This window comes from Oryx dammah, unplaced genomic scaffold (assembly GCF_014754425.2).
Source record: "Oryx dammah isolate SB20612 unplaced genomic scaffold, SCBI_Odam_1.1 HiC_scaffold_16, whole genome shotgun sequence".
NCBI classification, from domain to species: Eukaryota; Metazoa; Chordata; class Mammalia; order Artiodactyla; family Bovidae; genus Oryx; species Oryx dammah.
In genome coordinates, this window is record NW_024070200.1 from 36,020,609 (window position 1) to 36,042,059 (window position 21,451).

General features: G+C 45.2%; 1 protein-coding gene across 3 annotated transcripts in view; it reads right to left on the reverse strand.

The window, feature by feature from the left end:
* Positions 1 to 6,771: 6,771 nt before the first annotated feature.
* SNUPN (snurportin 1) overlaps positions 6,772 to 21,451 on the reverse strand; it is a 44,709-nt gene continuing 30,029 nt past the window's right edge. For all 3 annotated transcript variants that reach the window (XM_040257289.1, XM_040257286.1, XM_040257288.1), the window contains exons 2-9: positions 21,176 to 21,338; positions 19,438 to 19,585; positions 14,744 to 14,848; positions 14,415 to 14,511; positions 13,181 to 13,278; positions 10,680 to 10,757; positions 9,038 to 9,118; positions 6,772 to 7,363 (exon numbers count right to left, since the gene is read on the reverse strand). In XM_040257289.1, coding sequence (XP_040113223.1) covers positions 7,040 to 7,363; positions 9,038 to 9,118; positions 10,680 to 10,757; positions 13,181 to 13,278; positions 14,415 to 14,511; positions 14,744 to 14,848; positions 19,438 to 19,585; positions 21,176 to 21,333 — 1,089 coding nt within the window. In that variant the 5' untranslated portion in view covers positions 21,334 to 21,338 and the 3' untranslated portion in view covers positions 6,772 to 7,039. The remainder of the gene's footprint in view (positions 7,364 to 9,037; positions 9,119 to 10,679; positions 10,758 to 13,180; positions 13,279 to 14,414; positions 14,512 to 14,743; positions 14,849 to 19,437; positions 19,586 to 21,175; positions 21,339 to 21,451) is intronic.

Here is a 21,451-nt window from a genome sequence, read left to right on the forward strand (position 1 = left end):
AGTAGTATAGTTGCTTTACAATATTGTGTTAGTTTTTGCTCTACAGCGAAGTGGATTAGCCATACACATACATATATCCCCTCTTTTGGAGATCCCTTTCTCATTTAGATCACCACAAAGCATTGAGTAGAGTTCCCTATGTTATACAGTAGGTTCTCATTAGTTATCTATTTTATACATAGTATCAATAGTATATATGTATGTCAGTCAGTCCAAATCTCCCAATTCACCCTATCCACCCTTTCTCCCTTGCTATCAGTATGTTTGTTCTCCATGTCTGTGTCTCTATTTCTGCTTTGTAAATAAGACCATCTATACCATTTTTTTCAGATTCCACATGTATTAATATATGGTATTTGTTTTTCTCTTTCTGACTTGCTTCACTGTGTTTGACAGTCTCTATAAATGACCTAAATTCCATTCCTTTTTACGGCTGAGTAATATTCCATTATATACATGTACCACATCTTTATTCATTGCTCTGCGATAGACATTTATGTTTTGTCCTGGCTATTGGAAATAGTGCTGCAATGCACGTTGGGGTGCATGTGTCTTTTTTAAAATATTTATTGTTATTCTTTGTTGTTGTTGCACTGGATCTTTGTTGCTGCAGGCAGCCTTTTCCTAGTTGCAGAAGAGGGGCTACTCTTCACTGTAGCACACAAGCTTCTCATTGCTGTGGCTTCTTTTGATGCAGAGCACGGGCTCTAAGGTTTTTGAGCTTCAGTACTTTCAGCAATTGGGCTCAGTAGTTGCAGCTCCCAGGCTCCAGAGCACAGTCAGTAGCTGTTCTAGGGCATGTGGGATCTTCCTGGACCAGGGATCAAACCCATGTCCCCTGCATTGGCAGGTGGATTCTTAACCAGCGGACCACCAGGGAAGTCCAACATATATTTTTAAGCAAGCATGATCTTTTGTTTTATGCCTTCAGATATGTAGGGCAGGAAAGATTGATAAGCTTTGAGCTTTTAGCCAGCATATGACTGGTTGCTTTGGTAAGATGAGCTGATTTTTGAGTCCCACTGTCTTGGGCTTTTGTTATTATACTCAATCTTTACATCAAAAGAAGAACTAGATTAATTTTTAAATTGTTTCCCCCTCCAAGTACTGAGAAGTTTGATCTTGGGCCCTGATTGATTGTGACTTACCTCCTGCTCCGTCTTCTCCGAGAGTGTCTGCTACCTAATAACAAGGCAGAGGCGAGGTGTAGAGGGGCCTGGGAGTCCTGGGAAGCTGGCAGTAATGAAGGTGTATTAAGAACAGCCTCAGCAAGAATATACAGTGGAGAAAATACAGTCTCATCAATCAGCAGTGCTGGGAAAACTGGACAACTCTGTGGGAACAAATGAATTAGAACACTCCCTAACACCATGCGCAAAAATAAACTCAGTTCAGTTCAGTCACTCAGTCATGTGAGCGGACTAGTGACCACGGGGTCACTCTTCGTGACCCCATGGACTGCAGCATGCCAGCTTCCCTGTCCTTCACCAACTCCTGGAGCTTGCTCAAACTCATGTGCATTGAGTCAGTGATGCCATTCAACCATTTCAATAAACTCAAAATGGATTAAAGTCCTAAATGTAAGGCCAGATACTATAAAAATCTTAAAGGAAAACATAGGCAGAACACTTTCTTTTTTGATCCACCTCCTTGAGTAATAAAAATAAACAAATGGGACCTAATTAAATTAAAAAACTTTTACACAGCAAAGGAAACCATCAACAACACAAAGAGAAAACCCTCAAACTAGGAGAAAATATTTGCAAATGAAGCAACTGACAAGGGATTAATCTGTAAAATATACAAACAGCTCTTAACAGCTCAATATCAAAAAAATGAACAACTCAATTTTTAAAAATGGGTGGAAGATCTACATAGACATTTCTCCAAAGACATATAGATGGCTAAAAAGCACATAAGGTGTTACCTCAAACCCATCAGAATGGCCATCATAAAAAATCTACAAGCAATAAATGCTGGAAAAAGTGCAGAAAAGGGAACCCTCCTATACTGTTGGTGGGAATATAAACTGGTACAGCCACTATCGAGGTTCCTTCAAAAACTAAAAACAGAACTACTATCATGTGACCCAGCAATCCCACTACTGGGCATATACCCAGAGAAAATCATAATTCAAAAAGACACATTTTGGGCTTCCCTGGTGGTCCAGTGGTTAAGAATCCACCTGCCAATGCAGGGGACATTCGATCCCTGGTCCAGGGAGATCCCACATGCCATGGAGCAACTATGCCTGTGCGCCACAAATACTGACCTGTGCTCTAGAGCCTGGGAGCTGCAACTACTGAGCCCACGCTCTGCAACAAGAGAGGCCACCACAGTGAGAAGCCTGTGATCACAATGAAGAGTAACCCCCGATCACAGCTAGAGAAAGCCCAAGTGCAACAATGAAGACTCAGCGCAGCCTAAAATAAATTAAATATATATATAAGTGAAAGTGAGTCACTCAGTCATGTTTGACTGTGACCCCACAGACTATACAGTCCATGGAACTGAATAATGGAATGGGTAGCTGTTCCCTCCTCCAGGGGATCTTCCCAACCCAAGGATCGAATCCAGGTCTCCCACATTGCAGGTGGATTCTTTACCAGCTGAGCCACAAGGGATGCCCAAGAATACTGGAGTGGGTAGCCTCTTCCTTCTCTAGTGGATCTTCCTGACCCAGGAATCTAATTGGGTTCTCCTACATTGCAGGTGGATTCTTTACCAGCTGAGCTTTTTATTGATTTCTCTGTTAGAAAGGAAGTCTGTAACTGGGAAGGTCATTTCTTTCCCTCCTCCAAGGTATGCAATGTGAAGTTTTTGTGGCTGTCCTTTTTTTTGGCCACACCAGGTGGCAAGTGCAGGATCTTAGTTTCCCCCACCAGGGATCAAGGAACTTGCACCCTCTGCAGTAGAAGGACTTAAACACTGGAGTGCCCAGGATGTCCCCTTTTATGGCTCTCCTTTTAATCACATTCACAAATTAAATAGTTATTATTCTTAGAAGTCTGTAGCATATCCAACCACCTGTTAGCAGCCTACACACCTCCTCTCAATCTTCTCTCCAGGGTCACTCCCCTGGGCAGGAGAGAGGGGAGGGGTTCCTCTCCAGACTGCATTCTCATTCCAGCTCATCATTTCATTCACTCAGCAAACATTTATTGGTGCAAGCACCAGTCATATTGCCAGGCACCAGGCACTGAAAGATGAATAAAACCAAGTCCCTGACCTCAAAGTGCTTACCATCTAATAGAGGAAGTCTGTCATAAATAATTCAACCTTGCCCAAAGAGAGGCTGGCCTTTGCCCTTGGCTCCTGGGAAGTAACCTCTAAGCCCTTGGAATGTCTTGACTAACAATAATGTCTTTGTTTGCATGGGTATCTTTTGCCTCACCAGATAATCCAGCAATGTGACATGTTATCAGCCAGACCTCAGGAGCGGCTGGAGAATGAGGTCGGCCAACCAGGTCTGTATGACCAAGTTCAACAACAAGCTTCGGACACCAAGGTACAGGTGAGATTCTCTGGTTGGCAATATTCCATGAGTTTTGTCACACAATTACTAGGAAATTTAAAGCTGTCCATGATGCTAATGGGACTTAAATGTTTCATTTCACTGTGATAAACTGTAACTGGGAGTAAAACAGTTTTCAGTGAGTGTGCTGAGTCCTTCTGGTAAATTACCAAATCAAAGTACAGTCTTGGAGACTATCCTAACTTTGGGAAATAGATATGTAATAGAATGGGGAGGGCACAAAGATGAAAATGGCTAATTGCACCTGCAGAGGTAATGTTCCAAACAGGTATCTGTCTATTCAACACGTGGATAGGTAGGGAATTCCCTGGTGGTCCAGTGGCTAAGACTTCATGTTCCCGACACAAGAGGCCTGGGTTTGATCTGGTCAGGAAACTAGACCCCACGTGCGGCAACTGAAAGTTTGCATTCTACAACTCAAAAGATCCCGTGTGCTACAACTAAGACCTGGAGCAGCCAAAAACACAGATGGGTAGGTATATTCATCAAGTGGATGAAATCAGAGCAAGGAGGGCGGGTTTGGGGGTGGGAAGGAGAAGTATGAAACACGTGTTTGTACTAAACCATAAGGCAGCATGGCTAGAAAGGAGGCAGTAAAAGCGACAAGGTATCCATGAGAAAAGACAGGTACACTAAGGCCAGGTCATGAAGAGACTTGCACAGCAGGCCAAGGAGCTTTACGTGTACCTTGTAGGCCATGGGAAGTCCTTGAAGTAACACAACCAGATTTGCATTTTTACAAAGGGTCACTCTGCCAGTTGTTGCGACAGAGACAGATTAGAGCTGAAGGGGAGGTGGGGAAGACTGGTGGCAGGAAAACCAGGTGAGAGACGCTGGCAGTGCTGCAGCGGAGAAATGATGAAGACTTGAATTAAGTCCTGACTACTGACGAGTCAATCTCCCACTCATTTCAAACTCGGCTTGTCCCAAACTGAGCTCATTATCCTTCTGCCCCAGAGTCCCTCCCAGTCATGTTCTTCCTGAGATGCTTGTCCTTGTTAATAGCATTTAGGCACCCAAGTTAGGAACTTAAGAATCACTCTGATGATTCCTGTCCATTTCTTTTTTTTTTCTTAATGTCTTTATGCATAATTTATGGCAAGACAATTACTCAGTCCTCCTTTTTCACAGATTTGGTATTTGTAAATTTGCCTACTTGCCAAAACTGGAAACCTCCCAGATCAATACTTCACATTTTTTACATTCATTCACATTTTGTTGTTGTTGTTCAGCCCCTCGGTCATGTTCGACTCTTTTGCGACCCCATGGACTGTAGCACACCAGGCTCCTCTGTCCATGGGATTTCCCAGGCAAGAATACTGGAGTGGGTTGCCATTTCCTCCTCCTCCTGTCCATTTCTTTCATTTCACAGGTAGCGAGTCACCATGTCCTTAAGTCCCACCTATCTCTTCTTCCATTTCCTCTACAATCTAAATTTGGAGTTAACATCAAAATAACTAGTATCCAATCACAGAAACCAACAACACAACTGTCTTTGAAATGAGTGGCAGGAGGGTGATTTCATAATTCACAGAGAAATATGACCAGGAGACACATTCTGTTCAGTGACTGATAAATCATACTGGCTCATTGAAAAATATGAGGGCATATCCCTGAGAAACATCCTTCAAGGTACCATTTAACAGTATCAAATTGTACATGGTGACGTTTGGCTATGTTCTTTGATTCATGCATCTGTCCCCCCAGAGCATTCTTTGAGGGAAGTAGTCCTTCTAGACCTGGTTGTTTTTGGGCAGAGCCTGGTCAAGTCTCTACTGACACTGGCATGCACAGCTCCTGAAATGATACAGCTGGCTGCTGAAAGCACAAACTAGAGCATCCAGAAGATCATTAAACAGAGACTAAACCTCTAAGCAGCCTACAACATGCTTTTTGGCAAGGGGAACACAATGTTCCTATTACAGAATTGACCTAAATTCAGGAAACAGCTTACTGATGTAGGTATGCTTAAATCTGCGGCCAGCTGGGTCATTATTGGGTAGGGAAGGGGGTTTCTTCCTTCTCCAATTTTACAGTGTCAGCCTGAGTGGCCCTCTAAGAGCCCAACACTGAGGCTAGTTCCAATGGGGCGCTGAATTTGTGTAATTAGGCTCTGCTTAACCACAGCTTCTGCCCAGATCCGTTCCCAGAATTGATCAACACAAAGAAACAACTGCATGTCAGACAAGATCTGACCTGGATCCCTCTGAAAATTTCTCCGCAGGATACTAGTACATTGGAGTGGAATAGTGAAGACCTTTTGTCTACTAAGAGAAGTCCTAGAAAAGTGGAAAGCAGTATGGGAAGCAGATTGAGGCCACAGGAAATGGGACACATTTCCTGAACAAAGAGCAGAAACTAACTGGTTGGTGTTAGAGGCCACCTTCCACCCTCGCAGCTGCCACAGAGCTCTCGTCCACAAATCTGAGTGGATCTTGCCTGCTCAAAGCGCTTCATCAGCTCCCTTTCATCCATGATATAAAATCCAAAACCTCTGTAAAACACACCTTAAACACACAGGCCACTTACGGTCAGAGCCATCTCTTTCCAGCCTCCTTTCCCACAGCCTCCCAGCCCCACTTTACCCTCGAGCCATGCTGAACCAACTTCAGGCCCCAGAGCAAGTCCTGCTCAGCTCTGGAGGGGTGCAACTGCATAAACTCCTGCTTCTGTGAGAAAATCCCCCCTCCTTGTCCACAGAGTACATTTCTGTCCCTCCTCTGAGTCTCAGCCCAGCTCTGAAAGCTCCCTCTGCTCCTCCCAGTCTCCCCCGCCCCCATTTCTGCACTAAAGCTATCACCCCACTATCTAGATGCTGTTGAGTTTATTTTCTCACTGGATCCTGAGCTCAAGGACAGGGGTGAAATCCTGTTCCACACCACAGCCTACTCTACACCCCTGGACCTAGCACAAGGCTTATTTTCTGGAAGGTGTTCAAATGTTGGTGGAAGCAGTGAATGAACTCTATTTGCATTTTATCTCTGGCTGTGTCGAAACCAGAGAAAATCACACTTGTCTTCTCAGAAGAGGGAACATATTCAAATACCAAGAACTGCAGTTCCTGGTAAGACCTTTTAGAAAATGACGTTACCAACAGCAGCAACTAGAAACTCAGCAGAGTGCTTAAGTGCTAAACAGAGTGAAACGGGCCAACACTTGAACAGTCATGGTTTAGGTAGCCTGAAGGAGTGGAGGTGGGGGAGATTCCTGACAGTCTAAAGTTTAAGAACCACAAATAACTTCTTAAGAATGACATATATTTACACTGTGGATCTGTGATACATTTTCACAGGAGTTGCTGCTCAAGTCGAAGACCACCCAATGTGGGAACCTCCCCCTACTGTTAAAGCCAGCATTTCAGATAGGAGACAAGCTCTTTCCAGCTGGAATGGCTTTGGAAGGTCTGCCCTAAAATGAAGTCACTTTGTTCTTGTGACTGTCCACCTCCCCAGCCTTCCTCTGAGCCAACCACCATCCTGTGGCTCCCAGAGGAGGCTGCCCTGCCTAGTTCTCCATGAGGCTCTCCGGGTGCTTGGGGCTCTGGGGAGGGCTCTTCAGCTTGGGGGTAGACAGGTGCTCCAACTCATAGTGTCCATTCTCAGAGGCCCTGGGTGTGAGCTTCCCCATTATGCCCTCCTTCTGGCTCTTCTTGTGCTCAATAATCTGCTGGAGCTGGTAGCCAGCATATTCTGGCTTGGTGGTCAGTGGGCAGGCTGGCACAGCTACGCCAAGAACATCTGACACCATGTAGGGGCGCAGCCAGCCCACCAGAGGAGTGCTTCCAGGGCTGTAGTGGGTCTGCTTGTGGTAGAAGAGAAGCCCATCCACCTACAAGAGAGGAAACCTGGGATGAGAAGGGGTTCTGGGGCCCATGTCTTCGGGAGAGCTAGGTACACTGCGGCAGTTCCTATGGTCCAGTTCTTTTTTCCTGGGTCACTGCCAGATGAAAGAGAGTCCTCATTTCTCACACATGCATTTCTCTAAATGAAGAAATGGCCTAGAAAATGAAATTTTAATATATAAAGACATACAGAGTACTTTCCCGTTTACAGGGTGCTTTCCTATCCACTATTTCACCCTCTTGAAGTATGTGTTAGTCACTCTGTGTCCGACTCTTTGCGACCCTATGGACTATAGCCCACCAGGCTCCTCTGTCCATGGAATGTTCCAGGCAAGAATACTGGAGTGGGTAGCCATTCCCTTCTCCAAGGGATCTTCCAGACCCAGGGATGGAATCTGTCTCCTGCACTGCAGGCAGATTTTTTACCATCTGAGCCACCAGGAAAGCCCCATTTCACTCTCTTACCCACCATGAAAGTGTCTGAGAGCTGGGGCTGCTCCCGCTCCAGTTCTGGGGCCTCCCCCAAACACACTGAGGATGAAGGAGAAATCCACCTTGAGCCCAGGTCTTCTCTCCTGATTCCATGTACTTACTACCACCTGGAGGTCCCAGGAGTGGGGGATGTGCTCCACACAGGGAACCAAGCAGGGAAACTGGACAAGCCCCTCCAAGATGCCAGAATGCTGAGTGCAAGGGAAGCAGCCGGTCAAGCAGCCAGCATTTCTGGCTGCCTGAACCTCCCCCTAAATTGTTTGAGAGCTACGTTCTGGGAAACTCAGTTTTTCTCAACGGGAAGACCTCCCACAGTCCCATATTTTCTTTTCTGTGATTCAGTGACTCATCTTTAAAAAGCATTTATTGTCACTGGGGCATAAGGGTTATAAATAAAGATGGTGTTCTTACCACCTTCTTAATTGACTCCCAGAAATGAAGGCAGCTCAGCCTTTGCTATTTCCTTATTCGGGAAGCTGTGATCCTTTTAGCAAAATTATATTCAGTTCAAGCAAATACTTGTGGGTGACTAGGCAGAATTTTAAAGGATATGATGGGCAAAGGAAGTCTGTGTAGAGGGTACGGGCACATTCTGAGGGGGACAAAAGGCCCCAGGGCTGAGCAGACCCTGAGGACCTGAGACTTTGAGCTGAGCACTAAAACCCCAGAGGTCCTAGGCAACCTGGGACAAGTGAGTTGCTCTGCTGCCCTGCCACCGCTCAGCATGCACTGCCGTCCCTGGGGACTATCTGCTGGTCGGAGGAAGGAAGGATTGGGAGCTCAAAGCCCTGCAGCCTGTCAGCCACAGCAGCGCCTTTACATCATTATCAGCCGTGGCGGTCAAACACGGGGCTGATTCTCACACTTGTAGCACACAGAGGACACAAGGACCCAGGCATGGAACCCTCAGCTCTCTCTGGGCCTCAGTTTCTCCAGCTGTAAAATGAGGGAGTGAGATGAGCTTTCCTTTCAGGGCCCTTCCAGCTCAGGCCTTCTGACTTATCTGACTCTGACGGGTCATGAGCACACCCTTTCCCGAGAGTCAGCTTTCAGCCCTTTTTCTGACGCTTTGACTCAGCAAAGTCAGAGGCACTCTTAAGACTCCATGTAGCCGAGTCTCCCTGTGTCCCACAATCACATCAGAGCAATAAAGACAGTAGTTTTGTTACCTCAAAAGGGAAGTCCATAGATAGCACCTTACACAGGCTCTCAGGGGTACAAGGGAAATTCTTCAGTCCCACAAATTTAAACTGAAACATAAATTAGAACAAAGAATTAGTATATGTTACAAACAATACTGGTTCCGGCAGTTGAAGAGCTAACGATATATCAAAGAAGAAAAATTTAAATCTCACCCTAACCAGCCCCCTCTATCTATCCTCTGAATTACTAGGCATAGAATTCTCAACCTTATTTTTTACAGGGGAACCATCTGGGAAACTCTTAAAAATTACTGATGCCCAGGCCTCCCCCTGAAATTCTGACTGAACTGCTCTGGGGTGGGACCCAAGCATTTTTGCTTTTTAAGCTCTCCAGTTGATTTTAGCATATGGTCAAGACTGTGAACCACTACCCTGTACTAGATGTAGGGATTCTGTTTTCTCCCAACACTATGACAGCTGCCCCAAACAAAGGGCTGGTGAAATGCCACAACAGCAAAAAACAGCAGCATAACAAAGTGATGAGGATTGTGACCACCTCTCAGTCAGACTGCTTGGGTCTGAAGTGCACCTCTGTCAATCATTTAATCTCCATATGCCTCCATTTTCCTGTCTATAAAAAGCTTCTACTGCGTAGGGCTGTCATGCAGACTCAGTGAGACAGGACACGTAGAGCACACAGAATAGCGTCTCAGAGGAAGCAGCACCCGTGTTCTTCCTGGACCTTATTGATAACGTCACTGAAAGTACTGGCTTCATTTACTCTCCTGTAACTGGTTATCTAGTTGCCTTTGAAAATGCTGTAAGCAACCCAAGCAAATGCCAGTCTACAGAGCTTAACAAATAAAACACAATGAAAATAGCCGTCCTGTGTTTAATCCCTGAGCGAATAGCAAAGACCCTTGGGCTATCATCCTGGACTGTGGGACCTTGGGGAAGGCAGCACCCTCTCTCTGAGCCTGCATCCTCATCTATAAAAAGGGGTAACTCACTAGATGAGGTCACTCTTAGCTCAGATATAAAAGCAGGGGTTCTCAAAGTGTGGTCCATGGACCAGCAGTATCAATTTCACTGGGGAACTTGTTAGAAATGCAAACTCTCAGGCTTTACCCCAGACCTACTGAATCAGAAACTCTGGGGGTGAAGCCCAGGAGCTTGAATTTCAACAAGCCTCCAGTGGCTATGGATGCAAGCTACAGTTTGAGAACCACCATACTAGCATTCTAAATAGCATTATTAATAAAAGAAGTTATTAGCATTTTCTATCAACTGCTATTTATTGAGTGCTCACCCTAAGTATTATGCTAGCAAGACTTGCACATTTACATCATTTGGGTCACAGAACCAAATAGTTAACTTACTGTACCATCTATGTAAGTCAGATCATTGTGCTCCGTAAGGTAGGTGTTATTAACCCTACTAAACAGATGAAGAAATTAAAGCCAAGTGAAGATATTACCTTAACCAAATAATTGTTAAAAGCCAAAACTGGAATCTGGATAACTATTAAGTCCATACTTTTCCCACTATGCCATGCTGCCTCAAAAGGAAAAAATAAAGATAATTTTATCCATAATGATTGAATTCAGACAACAGAGCACTCCAAACTGATCCCCAGAAAGAGCTCTGCAGTCCTAACCCCAGGCCTTACTGGATTGAGCTTGGTTTTCTCTCCCAGTCCTTCTTCCTCTGGTAACTTTGAATGCAACCAGTAGAATCGGAAATCAGTCTGCCAAAGAGACAGGGAAAGATGAAATAAGGCTCACTGTTTCATGAACAAAATATTGTTTTACGAACAAAAACACCCCATTCTAAAAATCTGCTTGAGGCTCCAAAGGCACAGATGTCCAGTTATAAGATAAATAAGCACTAGACGCTGAAAGCGCAACACGATGACAACGGTTAACTTTGACGTCTGGTATATATGACAGCGGTTGTGAGCTGCTGATCCTAAGAGTTCTCATGGCAAGGAAAAAAAAACTATTTTTTTCTTTTTTGGTGTCTATATGAGCTGATGGGTGTTAACTTACTGTACCATACATGTAAGTCAGACCATTGTGCTGTGCATCTTGAACTTACACAGTGCTGTATGTCAGTTATACTTCAATAAAACTGTGAAAAAAATAGTCACCTGATTGATGAAAACCTAAGCCCTCCTCTCATTACCTCAATTCTGTTAAAACACTGCTATATGGTCAGGAAGATGTCATAAAATCTTTGGATATATTTTCCTTAAATCCAAAAGGATTATTAATAGTAGTAATGCCAACATTTATCACTGAAGGCCTACTATGTCTCAGGCTCTATGCTAAGGACCTTATGCACATAATCGTATTAATCATCAACCATCCTCTCCAAATTGTATTGTTACGATCTCCATTTTATGGGTGAGGACTCAGGCGTCACTGGGTGAGACTGCATCACTCACCCAGGGGCACACAGCATTGCCACAGGACCAGGACTTTGCAACTCCAAAGCACACTGAGTTAACTTCTGTCTTACTTTACCTGAGGGTTAGAAACTACTTTGTAGTTGTAACTTCTCATAAACTACTACCTCTGATACATACCCTTCTGTTGATATTTAGGGGCTTTTCTTTTTCTTTTCAAATTTCCAAAAACAAAAAGTCTTTTTTCTTTATATTATCAAAATATAGGTGGCTTTAGTTACCAACTTTGTAGGTTGTGAATGTATGTTACGAAACATCCTTCAACAGAATTAAAGAAAAATAGGTTCTGGATTGAATTTGTGAATTCTGTGTTTGGGGCTTGGCTCTGCATTTGGGCATGGTACTTAACATCTGTGGCTCTCAGCTTTCATATCTAAACGATCAGGAGTAAAAACAATACAAAACAACTTATCTTTTAGAGTTGTTGTAAGGGATTCAGTGAGATCATGTTCACAAAGTGCTTAGCGATCCAGGTCTTGCTATTATTTTTTGAATTAGATGCATGTTAAAATTCTGAACTACCACCATCTGGCACGATTTGGAAACCTAGGTTGGGGTAATGGCTAAGGAAAGCAGCAGCCTATGGTGATAACCTGTGATTCGCATGCTTGGGCCTCTGTGAGGATCACTTGGAGGCTTGTTAAAACATAAGCCCCATCCCCATAATTTCTGATTCAACAGGTTGAAGAATTTGCATTCTGAACAACTTTCTGAGGCCACACATTGAGAACTACGATGATAAACTATTAACAACTGAGAGGGAGCATTAAAAACCCACTACTATAAAACTGGACAGAGCTTGCCAGGTGGCTCAGCGGTGAGGAAGCCAACGCAGGAGACGTGGGTACGAGCCCTGAGTTGGGAAGGTCCCCTGGAGGAGGAAATGGCAACCCATTCCAGTGTGCTTGCCTGGAAAATTCCGAAGAAGCCTGGTGGGCTACAGTCCATGGGGTTGCAAAGAGTTGGACATGACCTGGTGACTAAACAACAACAAATAAAACCAGGACCAGGATAGGGGAGCACGGGAGCAGAGATGGACCCTGTGGAGTGACTGGCCTCTCTCTTGATGACTGCTTGTTATTTTTAAGTATCACCAATCTGAGAAAAATGTTGTGGGAAGGTGAAACTTGAGGGGAGAATAGTGGGCGGGTAGCATTTCCTCACTTGGAAAATCTGCTTCCAGAGCTAGCCCCTAGGGATTCATGCCCTTATCGTCATACTAAGGAGGGGCCTTGACATTCAGGGTTAGGACGCGGCTGGCAAGGAGCAGGGGTGGCAAAAGTCTACCTGATAGTGCTTACCATTCCACTTTCTCTTCCTGGTGCCGCCTGCATGAGGCAGCATGCCCTCCACCCACAGCCTTCCCTGCCAGCAAGCCTCCCACACTCTGGAGAGAGGGGAGGCTACAGCGCCCACGAAGTCCCAGCCTATCCCTCCACTCTGTTTCTCCTTCCTCCCCTCGAGAATGGCTATGCTCCCTTAGTTCCTCCTACCTCTTTTTAGAAATGAAGCTAATTTAAACACACTCAAAGATGCAAGGAACATTAGAAAAAAAAAAAAAAGGAACATTAGGTGATGTTCTTGATATACCACATCCTGTAAACACCAAGAAGCTGGTCACAGACCAAACCCACGTGCTGAGCCACTTTCCTGGGAAGAGAGGAGAAAGCAGGAGAAGATATGAGGAGAGCATCAGTCCTTACCTGGCAGTCATAAAACGGGTGTCCCCGCCAGCACATCACGTCCAGAACGTAGTAGGTCTGGTTCACCTCACTGTAAATGCAGTCCAGAATGGTGTAGTCTGTGGGTAGAAAGTCCGTACACAGTTCCCATCAGGGCTCCCTCTACCATAATCTAGGGAGCCCCATCTTTGGGGCTTGGGAACTATATCCAACAACTCTCAGTGATCACAGGAAGCCCCAGCACTAAGGGACAAAGTTCTTCACAGCCTTTTCTGGCTGCCTGGTATAGCCCAAAGGTGGCCTGAGGTGTGTCAGCATAGGAGGGGTCAAGGCCATGACACATGGGATCTCTCAATCTTTAGATAAGGTTTAAGAGAAGCTCAAGTTTGAAGGCAAGCAACCTTCCGTTTAGTTGACAATTACTTTTGAGTTCCTATCATAGGCACTGCTTTCTGTGGGGAGTATTAACTGTAAGTCATCCCTGCCTTTAGGGAAGTTACAATCCAGTTGAGGAGATAAGGTGATCAAAGAGAAAACCAAGAGCTGCAATGTGTAGCACAAACTAAGAGAAATGAGAGTTCCAAGAAAAGGGGACTGGACATCAGGAAATGCTTCACGAACAGATAGGATATGAACAGTCTGGTGGGATCTGAGGACTAAAATAACAGGGCAGGGGGCAGGGGAGGGCCCATTTCAGGCCAGAGTGAAAAAAAAACAACGGAGGGATCTGGGCTCAGGACAGAGGAAGCACCAAGGGAGCCTGAGCCGGTAGAGACAAGAGAACTGTGTAGGCCCAGCTCTGCCAACTCCTCGCTGAATGACCGCGGGCAAGTTATTTAACCTTTAGTCTCCTCAGCTGGGCCCAGGTGCGAGGGAGAAGCTAAGGTGAGGAAAAAGATAAAGGAGAAAAGGGAATTTGGCAGGAAGCCCCAGCAACAGCTTACTGTATGTTACACTTGGTCTTCTGAGGGACCTTTCCCCAGAAAATCGCACCTGTCACCTTGTGACGGAAGTCCATGGGGAAGGTGCACTGACTTTAATTCAGGGGTTTAATTCAGCAGGCCTCACAAGTGGCAACTATTCTGCAACTGAGGAGGCCTGACCTTGAAGGAGAGCCCCAGTGGGGAGAACAGTATCTTTGTGCAGTTTCAAAGGTGTCCTTTCAAAGTGGGTCTTTAAAACAACTAAGCAAGTAACCAAGCACTGTCTCTTACTGATTATAAAACTTAATAAACAGACAACTTTATGTAGGCACCTTTCTCTGTTGTTGAGTTTCGCCTGTTGCCTCCTGGCAGAAGGGAAGGAAACGTGTTGACACAGTAGCCACTCTTGGTGTAGGCACTGGTAGAACCCTGTGGGGAAAGACAGTTACATCAGGCATCAAGGTCTCCTCCCCTTTTTGCTTCCACACTCTGCACGGGTGCCATCAGGCCAAGGATGGCTCTCACCAAATCCCTCCCGCAGGAAAGCGTTTCAATCCCTGGGCAGGCACAGCTGCCTGACACATAAGGAACACAGAGCGTGCAGAGAACCCCTAAAGCTGCAGGCCAGGCCCACTGGCACGGGCTGGGAGCGGCTACTCACCTGGGAAGCCACGATAAGGGCTCTTTTTCCAACAGGGCACACGACCACAATCCATTCTTGCCCCAAATCTGAAGGGACGTCAATTAACCATTCTGAGAGCATTAACTGGGAACACAAAAAATGGTGTTGAAAGTGAACGAGGCTGATGATCTGACTAGAGAATGGACTTGTGGGGAGAATGGCGACAGGTGAAGACGGGATGAACTGAGAGAGAGCACTGATACACACACTATCGTGTGTAACAGAGACAGCGGTGGAAAGCTGCCGTGAATATTTAACACAGGGAGCCCCACCTGGCGCTGTGACGATCCAAAGGAGTGGAATGGGGGTAGGAGGGAGGCTCAAGAGGGAGGGGAGATATATATATATATATATATATATAATTATGACGATTCAAGTTGCTGTATGGCAGAAACTAATACGACATTGTAAAGCAATTTTCCACAAATTAAAAAAACAAACAAACAAAAACAGTCAACTGGAGTGTGCTGCTCCTGTGTTTACAGTGACAAAGAATTTATGTCCTGGGACTTCCCTGGTGGTTCAGTAGCTAAGACTTCTCCTTCCCAATGCAGGAGGTCCAGGTTCAAACCCTGGTTAGGGAAGATCCCACAAGATGCAACTAAAGATCCTGCCTGCCACAACTAAGAACTCCATGCAGCAAATAAATATTAAAAAGAAAAGATATATATATATATGGCTTCCCTGGTGGCTCAGATGGTAAAGAATCTGCTGCAAGGCAGGAGACCCAGGTTCAATTGCTAGGTCAGAAAGATCCCCTGGAACAGGAAATGGCAACCTGCTCCAGTATTCTTGCCTGGAGAATTCCACTGACAGAGGAGCCTGAAGGGCTACAGTCCCTGGGGCTGCAAAGAGTCGGACATGAGTGAGTGACTAACACTTTCACTTCATGTATATATTATAATGAAAATACATGTAAAAGAATGAGAACAGAAAACGGTGACAGTGGAACCTCCACCTCACTAGCTCTTAGTAATCAACTCATCTCCTGTTCACCCTGAACTTCAACTTCTCATCTTCATTATCTGCATCCATATACATTCTTACTACCTCACCTACTATACTGGAGGATGCGACCCTCTTTCTTTCCTTACTTTGTCCCCCCCAACTACCTTTATCACACCATTATGTTCTAGGGATTATACCTCAGAGATGAATAAAATCCTTTACCTTGAGGTGCTCTAAACTAGATCAAGTCCCAAACTACTGACCCAAATACTACACCAAAAGGAAATCTACCTCAAAAAAAGAAAAAAAAAGGCTGTGGTAAAAGGAATTTGAAAAGATCTGCTTTTCCATGAGGAGAAGGCAATGGCACCCCTCTCCAGTACTCTTGCCTGGAAAATCCCATGGATGGAGGAGCCTGGTGGGCTGCAGTCCATGGAGACGCTAAGGGTCGGACACGACTGAGCGACTTCACTTTGACTTTTCACTTTCATGCATTGGAGAAGGAAATGGCAGCCCGCTCCAGTGTTCTTGCCTGGAGAATCCCAGGGACGGGGGAGCCTGATGGGCTGCCGTCTATGGGGTTGCACAGAGTCGGACACGACTGAAGCGACTTAGCAGCAGCTCTTCCATTCATCACTGGCCCCTCCCATCAATACCAAGACTTTGGCCTATCAGGTAATCCCCTCCCACTAAATCTATGTCTCTCCCATCTCTCCTTCCCTGTAGGCCACAAAACACACAACCCCTAATCCTCAGATCCAAGGCAAAAATGAAACTTTATACTCTACATTTCTATTAAGCTCTTCCACTTTCTCTAACTATGAATACTTCATATTTCCTGCTGCTGCCTTCCCACCCACTCTGACACCCTCAGTCCAGATTTCCTACCTTACATCCCTGCAGCTGAACATCTCTATTCCCGAATCTCCCCCTCCTTCCTCCGCTCCTGGTGTGATGCTCCAGTCACATTCTCCTCGACACACGCTTCCTTGGCCCCGTGAAACACCACTTTTCTATTTTTCCTCCAAACAGTACTCCACACACTCTCCCAAACGTGTAAATAATCTTCAGAGGGCTGTTTTAGGTCCCCCTGTTATTTCCTCTTAGATGCTATCCCCCGTTGGGGTGAATCTCATCTACTTCTGTAGCTTTACTTGTCATTCCAAAGAAGATGCCTCCTAATTCTCTTCTTTTTCATCTCCAGAATTCTTTCCTTTGCTCCAATTTTGTATTCCCAGCTGTCCACTTGCTATCTCTTTCTCTGCTGGTCCTCTCTGTACCTTAAACTCAGCATATCCAAAACAGAATTCACTCCCTTCTGTACCCCAAGTACTTCCCATCCCTGAAACACCCACCCTTTCCCTTCTGCATTCCGTGCCCTATTAATAATATCATCACCTCCCTCTGTGTTATTCAACCTTAAACCCAAGGCATAATCAACAATCCCTTAAACAACAGTAGTAATGTAACATCAAAAGCACAAATGATGAAACAACAGATAAAGATTACATCAAGCTGTGAAACTTCTGTGCGGCCAAAAATAGCATTAAGAAAGTGAAGACAACCCACATAAAGGAAAATATCTGCAAATCATGTATCTCATACAGAATTTATAAAGAACCCTTATAACTCAATAACAGAAGACAAATAACTCCACTTTTATATGGGCAAAGAATTTGAACAGACATTTCTCCAAAGATACTGGCTAATAAACACATGAAAAGAAGCTCAGTATCATCAGTCACTAGAGAAATGCAAATCAAAACTATGCAACAGCACTCCACACCCACTAGGATGGCTATACTCACAACGCTGGACCATAACAAGTATTGGCAAATATGCGGAAAAACGAATTCTCACACATCATTGGTGGGAATGTAAAATGGTACAGTCACTTTGGAAAATAGTCCGGCAGTTCCTCAAAAGGCTAAACACAGGGTTATCATACGGCCTAGAGACTCCCTCCCAGGTATATATCCAAGAGAAATGAAAATGTATGTCCTCACAAAAACATGGTAAACAAATATTCATAGCAGCAATATATATAATAGCCCCAAAGTGGAACAATTCAAATGGCCATCAACTGATGGATGGAAAAACAAATGTGGTATATCTATACAACAGAATATTACTTGAAAAGGAATGAAGTTCGGACACATGCTACAACATAAATGAATCCTTTTGCTAAATGAAAAAAGCCAGACACACTTTTACTGCCCTCAGTAAACTCACCATCAGCTCTTTCAGCAAACCTAGCTCCATACCACAATCTCTCTCTTCCAGGCCGTTCTACACACTGATGTGGGAGTCATCCCATGAAGTCCCACCTCTGCCCCTAGCTCAAAAATTCTCAGTGCTTCCTCACAGTCTAGGCCAGAGTCTAAATCCCTGTACATATTTCTGCTATATACCTCCCCCAACCCTATGTTGCTCCATCTGCACACACCCTCTGTACATCCCTCCTGAACACATCATATATTCCTCTCCCACCTCTGGGCTCTTGTTCAGCCTTATTGTGCTGCCTGAAACACCCTGAAATGCTCTGTACCTCTGCCTGTCCTACCCACGATTCAAAGCTGTCTTCTCTTTCATTAACCTTTTCCTGATTTTGAAACCCTGCTTCCTTCCCTGCTGGAAGTTAATATCACTTTCTTACTGAAAAAAACATACTCTACACTTACTCTAGAAATGCACGGGCTATTTCCAGCCCATGTCTACTTTCTGAGCATAGCCTAGCTTAACAAAGAACAGGGCCTTCAACAATGTTTGCTGGGGACTTGACCAGTGGCCCAGTGGTTAAGAGTCATGCTTCCACTGCACAGGTTTGATCCCTGGTCAGGGAACTAAGATTCCGCATGCACAAGGCTTGCTCAACAGAACTCAACTGTACTTTGTCACAGAAGATGTCATCTGTGCTATATTTGAGGCAGAGAAAGAGGATGGGAGTGTGTGCAACCAGGAACCATATTCTAAAAGTAGGAGAGGATGCTGAGGTGACAAGACACTTGGGTTACAGAGAGAAGTATGCAATAGCAGGGTAGACCCCTAGCCCCACTCAGATATATGCCCTATCTCTGCAATACCTGGGTTGCCTAGAGCACTGGACAGTCTCCATTCCTGCCTCCCCTATGGCACCACAAGCCACAATGGTTTCTCCTCTGGAATCAGCAGGGCACTAAGTGAAATTTGCTATAGTGTCTGTTATAGTGGTCTCAACCTCAGCTGGCTAGCCTGGGGGTGCTGGCAGTTCCCAGTGTTCAAGGGCAGCTGTACTTCCAACCTCCAACCACCTGAATGTAAAGATCCAAGACTGGCATATTAGTCCACCACTTGAGAAAGATACCTGGGAGGTGAGGTGGGGCACAGTGCTGGGCTGGGCAGGTCTAATCCAAAACATCTGTGTAATGACTAGTAAAGACAGACAAGAATGGAATCAACTAACATATCAATAGCTCAGGGGGGTTTTGGCAGCAGGCCAGAAGCCTTTGCTAACAGCATGGGGTGATGATTCTGAAACCCACTATTCAGATTCCACCAGCGACACCTATCAGCACACAGAGCTGTAAGCCATCTCTTCATCTCAGAAATGTTCTGTACGTCAGCACTCTCAATGCAGTTCCTATTCTTCCCATCTCATTCCTCTCTGTTCAGGGTAAGTAAAGGGCTCTGACTGCACAGTAAATGGAGCAGGACCAGCTACACCTAATCTTCTCTGGACCACTTACTTGATTAGCATAGCGCTTTGGTAACTCCTTGCCAGTGTCAATGTCCATTTCCTCGTCATCTTTCTTTTCTTCTTCTTCTTCACTCTCCATCCCCGTCCAGTCATCTTCAGCCAGTCTTCTGGCATGGTTCACATAATCCAGCCGCTTTCTGGGGAGGGGTGGAGGGGGGGGAGGCATAAAGCCAGGTCTTTGTCTCACAGGAAGAGACCCTACAACGTAACAGATGTAATCCAAAGTCTCTAAATTCAGGAGCAATTTGGAAATTGTGGTGGGAGTAAGAGATGATAGAATTTCCTTTGTAAGCCTTAACTAGTGACCACCTCCTCACAGACCCTAAATAGGAAACCCAGTTTAAGCACACTCGGCTTTCTTCAGAGTTTCCTAGGAACAAGCAAAATACAATATTTAAAGGAATTTTCAAGTTTTGCTAGTGGTTGATCCCACTCCCTCCCACTCCACCCTAGACACCCATCTCCATGTAGGTGAGAGCTGACACTTCTCTGCCTGGCAGACTTCAGTCTGAAAGCTCTCAGGGACCGCAAGGAGGAAACGCTGGGATGCAGTGAGAAGTCTGAGACAGGGACAGCTTCTGCGGCTTTCTGAGGAACAGCAATGCATTTCTCTTAACTTTCAAAAAAGACCACTTAGAAGAGCTAAGGAAATCTAATAATAATGTATTAACATTTATTCATCAGCTGTAACAAGTATACTATAAGATGTGGGGAATTCCCTGGCAGTCCAATGGTTAGGACTCGGCGTGTTCACCACTGTGGGCCTGGGTTCGATCCTGGGTCGGGGAACTAAGACCCTGTAAGCCGCTCAGTGTGACCAAAAAAAAAGAAGTGAGAGAGAAAGGAACTTGATGTCTAGAAGACAGATTTTTCACCATGTACTCTTTTATGTATTGTGAATTTTGAACCATATGAATGTATTATCTATTCCAAACTAATTAATCATAATTAATTAACTGTGGAGGTTATGGAGAAGGAGCGATCTGAGAATGTAATCTGCAAGCAACCCAGAAGCCACAGGGAACCATCTCTGCTACACACATCTAGCGATGAAGCAGTGGGCAAAATGGAGACTGAATTGAAACTGCAGCTGTTGACAGTTTCTCCTAATCCTTAATTCCTTACCCAGAAGAGGCCTGTGTTGCACTGAGAATAACAGGACAGGCCTCGCCTTCAGCGCGGCCCAGCCTCAAACACTCGCTATCCTATACTCTTTCCCTGTTTGCTCAGCTTGGCACTGAGGCTGAAGTGTATGGAAGACATTTCCTCAGATTCCCTGTGGAATTATTTGTCTGGAACTCCCAAGGGCTCCACAGAAACATCTGGGCTGAAGGAAGACAGGAAGCCCACACCAAAGCCAGAAGTCAGAGTGCAGGAGAAGCCACACAGGGAATGTGGGGAATGGAAGTCTGGGCGTGACTTTCATAAGCCCTTAAACTGCAAAGCTCAGTACTGCTGCCAGGAAAAAAGAAAAGAAAAAGTTAACCAGATAGTTGAGCTTTTGCTTTCAAACTTCAGTCTCTCCCTACTTCCTCATCTTTTCCCAAGCTCTGGATGTCAAGGATGTCTACCTCTGCCGGGATTTATCCCTCCCAACCTTGTGAGCAAGAACAATCTACAGTGGGTCCACTTTGAAGGGGGTTCTGTAGAGACAAGCCTGGAGCCTCCTGTGTGGTTCACAGCTGCCAGCCTACAGAGAGAAGCTAAGGAGTTAAAACATCTCTTACAATTTCTGCAGTTCCAGTAACTGGCGCCGCCGCTCACTCTGCTCCAAGGAACTGTATTTGGACTTGTACTGGGACAGGCGGGGGTGTGGGGCGGCTGTGCTGTTCAGATCTTGAGACACAGAAAAGCTACCAGCCAGGGCTTGACTCAGTTCTTCCATCTTCCCTACAAAGGAAAACATAAGAAAACGGTTCATTCATTTTGTATCACCTCCTGGGTACAGGCAGTTATGATGTAACATGATGGCTACATTCCTAAGAAACCTCACTTAATCCAAA